Source organism: Myripristis murdjan, chromosome 12 (genome assembly GCF_902150065.1).
Source record: "Myripristis murdjan chromosome 12, fMyrMur1.1, whole genome shotgun sequence".
In the NCBI taxonomy this organism is placed as follows: Eukaryota; Metazoa; Chordata; class Actinopteri; order Holocentriformes; family Holocentridae; genus Myripristis; species Myripristis murdjan.
Window position 1 is genome coordinate 4001454 of NC_043991.1, and position 8318 is coordinate 4009771.

The window sequence follows — 8318 nt, forward strand, 5'->3', positions numbered from 1 at the left end:
CAGATTTGCTGGACTTTATTTTTGGTCCTCCTGTAATGACCTCAATTATCTTGTTTTTGCACCGTCTCGCTGTGTGTGTGTGTGTGTGTGTGTGTGTGTGTGTGTGTGTGCCTCTCACCGCCGTGGAGAGTGTCCTTGGGAAAGTCCTCACCATTTCTCTCCACCTCTGCCTGCTTGTTGTCACATGGCTGCGAATGCGGCGGCGGGGAAATGTTGGCTTGAGGTCACTGATACCACGGCCTGGGCGAATACTCGTCTCTGATTGGCCGGATGGTGTGCGTTAAAATGCTCAAATTTAATCGGTATTCTGAATTTATAAGCTGACCGTTGACTTCTGAGCCAAGCAATAACCCGACAACATCCGCTTGGAAATGCAGTCGGACGCCAAAAACTGCAACGTGGTTATTAGACAACGGCCTGATGGTGATGTTGTTTCCACGTCAATCAATCAATCAATAAACCCCTTACCATTCCAGGCCTTTCTTAGACCCGTTTTAGTGAACATAATAAACATAAACATAATCTGAAAGCTGGGAAAGTTATTCTAGTCATAAATCTGTAGTAAACATTTTGTTTTGGTTAGGCACTTATTTATGTTGTCATTTCTTTAGTGTATAAGTGGTAGAACATTATAATGGGAGCATATGAAGCCATTCCCATGTTCAATTATGTGTTGTAAGTTGTTGCAGTAATTTTGGGGTTCATACCATTTGTTACACAGATTTCGTGCAAACTTTAACCACTTTTGAGCTCTGGAAAATTAATAACAATGGTCAAAAAAAACTCTCCAAAGTACCACATTAGGACACCAAGACCTTGAGGAACACCATGGGAAAAATCATGCTTTGGTTCGGTGTCAGAAACTCAAAACCGAGCCCTCTACAGCGGAACAGCGAGGTGTTAATCAAATATAATTTGTGGTAATTATCATAGTAATTTATCAAGTAAAAACAGCAAACATTTACAGCTCCACAAATGCTTGTTTTTTTTTCCGTTTCCTCTTATTGTTAAATTCATACTTTGAGTTTTTCTGGTGCTGGTCAATTGACATTTGACATACAAAATGATTAATCAAAGAATTAATTGGCAGTGAAAGTAGTCATGTGTTGCAGCCGTACCCTCTGTTCTGCCTCGTCTGTCCCGTTCAGCGCAGGATTATTTTTCTGCTTTCTGTTTCAGCTCAGGGCTCTTTCTGTTCCTCTGGTTGTCGTTTGTGGAGCTAATCAGAATCAGTGATGTCAAACCAGGTGTTTGATGGAAACCACCTGCTCTGACATCACGGACTTACTCTCTAAAAGGAAAGTGATAACATTAATTTGGTACAAAATGAGAAAATGGCTGGTTTTCAGGCAAATTGGCATCTCCCGTGCACAGCCTATGATCTTTTAATTATGTGCTTTTGTTTTTTTTTTTTTTTTTTTTTTTTTTTTTTAACTGTGTTTTGTGTTAAAAGTTATTTTTCCCATCCAGGGCCACAGCTGGTATGTAAGAAATATTTGCACCGCTCTCATGTTCGCTGTCTGAGTTTTTGGGGGCGTTTTTATCGATCTCCCATAATCTAAAAGTGTCCGGTTACCGTTTACAGTCTAATTGCACACGTTTAAATGCCACCGAGTTTAACTGTGACCGAAAGTCTGATGGGATGCCACCTCCTAGACGCAGAAACAGACCGGTTCAGATCCGCTTCACACATTAACCAGCTTGTTCTGTGGTGGTGGTGCCAGTGTTGTGGTGGTGTGCCACAGATGAACCTTTTTATGGAGAAACACTGTGATGGGAGTATGTTTATGTTTTGTTTTGTTTTTCGGCAACCATGAAGCCGTTGTGGTAGAAATTAAACTCTGGCAGGCTGTCACGGTTTAATACGTTAATGGTAACCTCATTTCTGGGCTTTCTGCTCCATGCTTAGTAAAAAGCCTACAAAACGGTGCCTGATTAATGTGGAAAATGAGACCCTAATAAGACGCGCCCAACGTCCTCTCAATGTTTTCCGTCTGACTTTAAACAGGAAAGAGCAACTTTTAAATGTTCCCAGTAATTTGTATGAAACCTCTTCAATAGTGTGATTGAATATTCGCCTCTGATGGGCCGATATTTTGCCATATATGCGGCACTTTTTGCTAGAGTGCCGCATATCTTTCTCTAGGTTACATTTACCACCTGAAATAGCCTACATGTTGCCTTCAGCGTCATCATGTAAACTATTTGAACCCATCAAGAGGGTCGGCAAGTCCTGACGGGCCCGGGTCGGGTATCCACACTCTGCTTTTTTGCCTTCACACACTCTTCCTGGGGAAACATCCTCTGCAGGGCACGCTGAAATGGGAAGAGAAATCCCCAGATTCTCCCCATCCGGTCACAACGGAAGTCTGAGGAAATGGGAACGTCAAAGCCACATTAATGAGAAACCACATTATGGTAATAAAAGGAGACAGGGCATTCAGTCCCATCTTCGAAAGGCTTCAGAATCACAGCCAGTAACACCAGAGCCCTGTCTCTTTGAATAGTGACTCGTCCGTATCTGACATTGTTGTGTATTATCCTTTGCATTTTCATATTTAGAGACACTGTCAAGCTGTAAGCAACATGCAGTGATAGAATATTTTTCATTCAAGGAGGCTCTCCACACTGCCAAGAAACAGCAAGATTATAAAATCTGCTCTGTTGCGGTCCTCGTTGTTGCCATGGTAACTGTAAACATTCATGTCAGACACGTAAATTAAAATTAGATCCTTACTTGCATCCGTTCTGCGGTGTGGAGCAGGCCAGTGGTGATGTCGTTCAGCTCGTTCAACCTGTCGTGAAACATCAAAGCAGCACGACAACACGTAATCTGAAAATGTGATTGGCTGATAATGTGTCTCATGTTGATGTGCCACCATCTTTAAAGGAATACTCCAATATTTTGGGCAAAACAGCTTTTTTCTGACTTCCCCAGACTGAGATGAGATGTATAATACCATTGTCACCTCTGTACGTCCAGTGGTTCGGTTTGTATGGATAGTATTCTGTGTTAGCTTAGCATAAAGACTTGAGGTCTATGGGAGTCGTTAGCATGGCTCAGTCAAAGTGAAAAATGAAACCTCAGAGCAACTCAGAAGCTGTCTTATTTACACAGTGGATCATGTCACGTCTTGGATTTTTTTTTTTTTTTTAAATGAGCAATTTTTTTAAAAGAAGAGAAGTTAAAATTTTTGAATTATAATCGCTAAACACATTTATCCTCGCAGTGATCTGAACTGGTGAAAATGGTATCGAACATGTTGTCTCAGTCTGGGTATGTCAGAAAAAGGGGATTTTGCCCAAATTGTTGGAGTGTTCCTTTAATCCAAGCATGAATGAGGTCTGCGTCTCCTGTGGGTGTCGATTATATGCTGATGACACACTGCTATGACTTAGCATTCCTTTAATGTTACACTGTTTTTTCATGGTAAACTGCAGGAGTACACAGCCTTCTTTTATAGTCGCTCTCTCTCTCTCTCTGTTTCTCTCTCTCTCTGGTGTCTCTCGTCCCACAGTGAAGCCAGACCCTCCAGAGTCGGTGATGGTGCTGGGGGAGGACGGATTTCCCACCAGGCTGAATGTCTCGTGGAGCTACCCGTCTTCCTGGCCGACGCACACGGCGTTCCCGCTGGTGTTCCAGATCAGATACCGGCCGCTGGGCTCCATGCACTGGTCTCAGGTGTGTTCGTAGGACAGAGATGAGTCCTATTACCTGAAGTGCATCTCGGCATAATTGCTTCTCTTTGTTCAATTCCAAGTCCTGCTTTCTGAACAACAAGCCGCTGCTTCGTGATCGCGTCCAATCATGTCGGCCTCACGGTCAAATTTGTTGATTTCTAATCAGATTAATCCAATCCTGGGTTACTTGGCAGACGGCTCTATGGCAACAGCATCTTATAATTACTTTAGCTTGAAAGAAAATCTAATTTTTATCAATATTCTGTATGGTATGATTAATGTGTTTGGGAAGTATGTGTGTAATAAGCAGAACAAATAGGCATTACTGCGAGTCCAGACGGGCGCATTCAAACGCCTGACTTGAAGCAGTTCAGCTTACATCACAAGTTAGTAATTCAGTAAGATTATAGTAGATATGTTTTTTTATGTCACACACACACACACACACACATTCACACATACATAGACAAATTAACTTTGAAACTCATTCCCCTTTCTCTGTCGATTAGTCTGCTAATCTTTCATTATTATTAATGTTGTTATTGTTGTTGTTGACAGACAGTCAGTTATAATTTTGATAGCTTAATTTAGTCATTTATCATGTAAAAAATACTGAACATGTCTCACAAATGCAAAAATGTTCCTTGTTTATATTCTTTTTTTTTTTTTTTTTTTTTTTAAGTGAAATCTTTGGTGGTTGCTGGTCAGACAAAATAAACAATATTAAGACTTAAGGCTTTATTTGTGCTCTGGGAACTTGTGAAGGGTTTGTACCTTTATTTTAGACAGATGAGAGACAAAATTAACAATCACAAAAATGACTGATTAATTAATCAACAGTGAAAATAACTGTTAGCTGCAGCCCCAGTCGTCATGAGTGTAATAATATTTTCTGCACAAAAAAAAAAATAGGATAATACTTCTGTCATGCCACAACATACTCCTATTTCAATTAATTTTTCCTGTCGCCTAAAAATTAGGTTTCCATACATCTAAATGGCATTCATAATTTGTCACAGATTACGTTTGTTTCTAACACATCACAAATATGTTTCTAATTCGAATCCATTTTCAATGCCTGGTTAAGGTTAGAGAGAGATTTAGGCATAAAAACCACCAGGTTAAATGTTTTGACTCGAACTTGTGTCTTCTGGATGGAAATCGGTTGTTTGACTTGTCCATCACCCCACCTTCTCCTCCTGGTGCAGTCTAAGGGATTACGAGCGTTCTTGTGTTACAAACAAACATAATCCGCGACAAAAACACTCCCCTTGAAACGTCATTGAGAATAAAGATTATCTGCATGTCATTCTGAGGAGACAGAGGAGCTGTTTTCCTGGGAATCTGCACCGAGTTTGTGGATAATTAAAGGCTCAGCTCAGCAGGTCGCCTCTTCTGCTGAATCACTCCCATATAAACATCAGTGCATATAGCATGTTTATTATGCTGGCTCATGTCTCTCTCTCTCCCTCTCTCTTTCTCTCTCCCTCCTTCAGGTCAAGTCCAATGAGAGTCCGTTCGTCATATTCGACGCTCTGGCCGGCCACCACCACCAGGTCCAGGTGCGAGCCCAGGACGAGGTGAACTCAGACAGCCAGTGGAGCGAGTGGAGCCCCCAGTTTGTGGCCCGGCCCTGGGCAGGTCAGCAACACAGTTTACGAGTTTAAAAAAAATGAATAAACAAATAAAAATCAGGAATTATTTGTAAATTACTCATGTCTGTCTTTAATTTACCTTGCAACTCGTGCAACAAAACATGTAGTAATCCCATAATCCCATAATCCTATGAACCTTAATGAAGAGTAAATGCATGGGCAACAAAAAAAGTAAAGAAAAGATGCAGGATTTATTTTATTTTCAACACGGGGCAAAACAGAGACCACAGAGTCAACATTAAGCACTGTGCCACTAAAGCAAGAAAAAAACAAATGCAATTACAATAAGATTTGTATTTATTTGTTATTATTATTGCACAGTAATAGCAATAGTAGCAGTAGGAGTAACAGTAGTTGCAGTAGTGTTAAAAGCAGTAGTACTCGGATTATAAGCAGTATTAGTAGTAGTATTACAAGTATTACTATGGCAAAGGTTCGATCCTGCAAAAGTCACAACTCAGTTCAGACCTGCTATAATTTTTATTCTGTAACCCTCTTATTCTTATTATTCCTCTTATCATAATATTTTTTTTCCTCACTCACAAATCGTATTCATAGTATTTTAGTATTTAACGAGTTTATGTCAATTCATAAGAAAAGCAACACAACATAAAGCCAGATCTAAGAGCTTGGTGCAGGGTTTATTCAGGACTCAGTCAGTCAGTATACAGTAAATACATCTCAAGTGTCTTTACTGCACAGATCAGTCAGTAAATGCAGTTTTCCAGGCCTTCCTTGCCGACGTCTTCCCGAGGACTGCACACTGTTTGCATCCCGGCACAGTTTATCTCCGCTGCATTTACAATCGTCAGAAAAAATGTAAATCTTTGGCAACCCGAGGGAAATGCAGCGGGTGCCCCGGCCTCGAGCGCGTTCTCCCACAACGGGCAGGAACATCTGGTTCTGTTTGGGCTCCGGCGGCGAGGCTCGTCCACATCCAAACAATAGTGAGAGCTTCTCGCCCGTCGCCTGACAGCGTTTTGTTTCCTGCCATCAAAACAAAAACTCGGTGCCATTTCTCTGTCCGGGGCGGCGACGCGGGCTTTCAGGACGAGTCTAGAGATCATGAATGTGGCGCAGAGAAGCGTCCGCTGGGCCGGCCCGAGGCGACAGCGGGGCTCAAAGTTCGGCCCGAAGCGATGGGATTTTAATCCCTCCCCGATGCGACTCCAGTGCTCGGAGGTTTATGAGGGGTGTAACGATTTTGTACCAAAAATCGAAAAACCACAATTCCTCTGTTCACTGAACCGTACATGTGTGGTGAACCGCGTTTTTTTTTTTTTAATTCTCATTAAGTTCTTGCACATGATTTTTTTTTTTTTTTTTTTTTTTTTTTTTTACATTTTTCTTTAGCTCTATGCACAGTCACAGTAAGATGAACACAGATCTTACTCATTTTAAATTTTAAGGAATTTTAATGTATTTTGTTTTTTTTTTATTATTATTTTTTACTGCTTTATTTCTTGCTCTTATCTTAGGATATTTTTTAGGGCTCTTATTGTAACTTGTCCCTCGGTATGTTTCCTTGACTTTATTATTGTTTGTCTGTTGTATGTGAGGATGTATGGACCGGGAAAGGTACAAATGAATTGCCCCTTGAGGATGAATAAAGTCTGAATCTGAATCCGAATCAGTAAACACATTTATAATGCGAAACATTCAACATTTTCAACATTAGGATGAATAACTGACTTTTCTACGAGCCACATGCTCACGCTTTCTATAACTTGTAAACCGGGTCAAAGTTAGTCGATCTGGATTAGAGCCTCACCTGAATGCATAAAATGTAAATTAATTTTGTGTGTGTGTGTGTGTGTGTGTGTGTGTGTGTGTGTGTGTGCAGCCTACACCACCCCTGAGCCTACAGTGGAGTTCCCGTCAGAGGTTTTGTTTCCAGAGTACACATTTCCAGACAACACAAAGCCTGAAACCTCCACTGCCAAGTCACACAGTAAGACCCACATTGCATCACTATTGCTGTTTTTATTATTAATCTCTGTGTGAAAATGAAGAAGTTACTCCAGGCGGAAATGATACTGTCCACACAAAGTCCACCGACAGCGCTGCCGCTTTCGCTTGAGCCGCACACATCACCACCTATCCTGCATCATTTTCATTCTCATCTCCCTGGAATCCAGCAGCACATATTTGGGATCGTTTGGAAACTTGGCATCTGCAGCAGAATTTAAAATTAAAGTTTTGCGGGTTTGAACAAAGCCTCGTTCTGTGCACCAAGCGTGTCGTAATGAAGCCACACAAGTAAACAGTGACAAAGCACGAGTGAGTCTTTTGCTCAATGGAGGCGAAAGGGCAGAAACTGACCGTAAAGACAAACAACCAAGTAACAAACGTTGGGTTTTTATCCTGGACCGATGTGAACTGTTAAAATCATTTTTACCACATCAGTCGGGGCAGCATTTTACTGTTTTATCACCGTCCACCATCCTAAAATCCTAACCCGACCAAACTAAGAAACACAAAACTGATCACATCCTGTCTCCTCTGAAGCCTCGGCGCTGGTTTCCACTTAATGCCAGAATTTTAAAATCTTGTTTCTTGCTTATAAACTTTTAAATATCCCTCTGCTCCGGCTGACATCAAAGAAATTAGTGTCCAAAAATCCAAGAGAAGTCCAATTTAAAATCAGTCTGCATTTGATCTCATTTCTGCACAGCGAGCCCATTTTTTTTATTTGTTTGCTTGTTTTTTTCCTGTCCTTGTTTGTTGTTTCCTGCACTTTAAAGCACTTCATGATTGATTTTGGCATGAAATGTGCCACAAAATATAAATAAAGCTTGCCCTGCCATGCTGTCACACAAATTATCATCATGTTCATATTTGGCTGTGTGACCAGCTCCACACAACAAGCCGGAGACCTCCACTGGAAAACCATAAAGACTCATATTATCATCATTTCACACACCCAGAACATGTTCTTTTAAAGCGTACAGACACAAAGGCTGACGGAAGGAAAAATCACAT

General features: G+C 41.1%; 1 protein-coding gene across 1 annotated transcript in view; it reads left to right on the plus strand.

The window, feature by feature from the left end:
* Window positions 1–8318, plus strand: part of il11ra (interleukin 11 receptor subunit alpha) — a 92502-nt gene that overhangs the window by 76525 nt on the left and 7659 nt on the right. The window contains exons 7-9 of the mRNA XM_030064799.1: window positions 3519–3682; window positions 5178–5322; window positions 7180–7287. Of these exons, the coding sequence (XP_029920659.1) occupies window positions 3519–3682; window positions 5178–5322; window positions 7180–7287 (417 nt within the window). The remainder of the gene's footprint in view (window positions 1–3518; window positions 3683–5177; window positions 5323–7179; window positions 7288–8318) is intronic.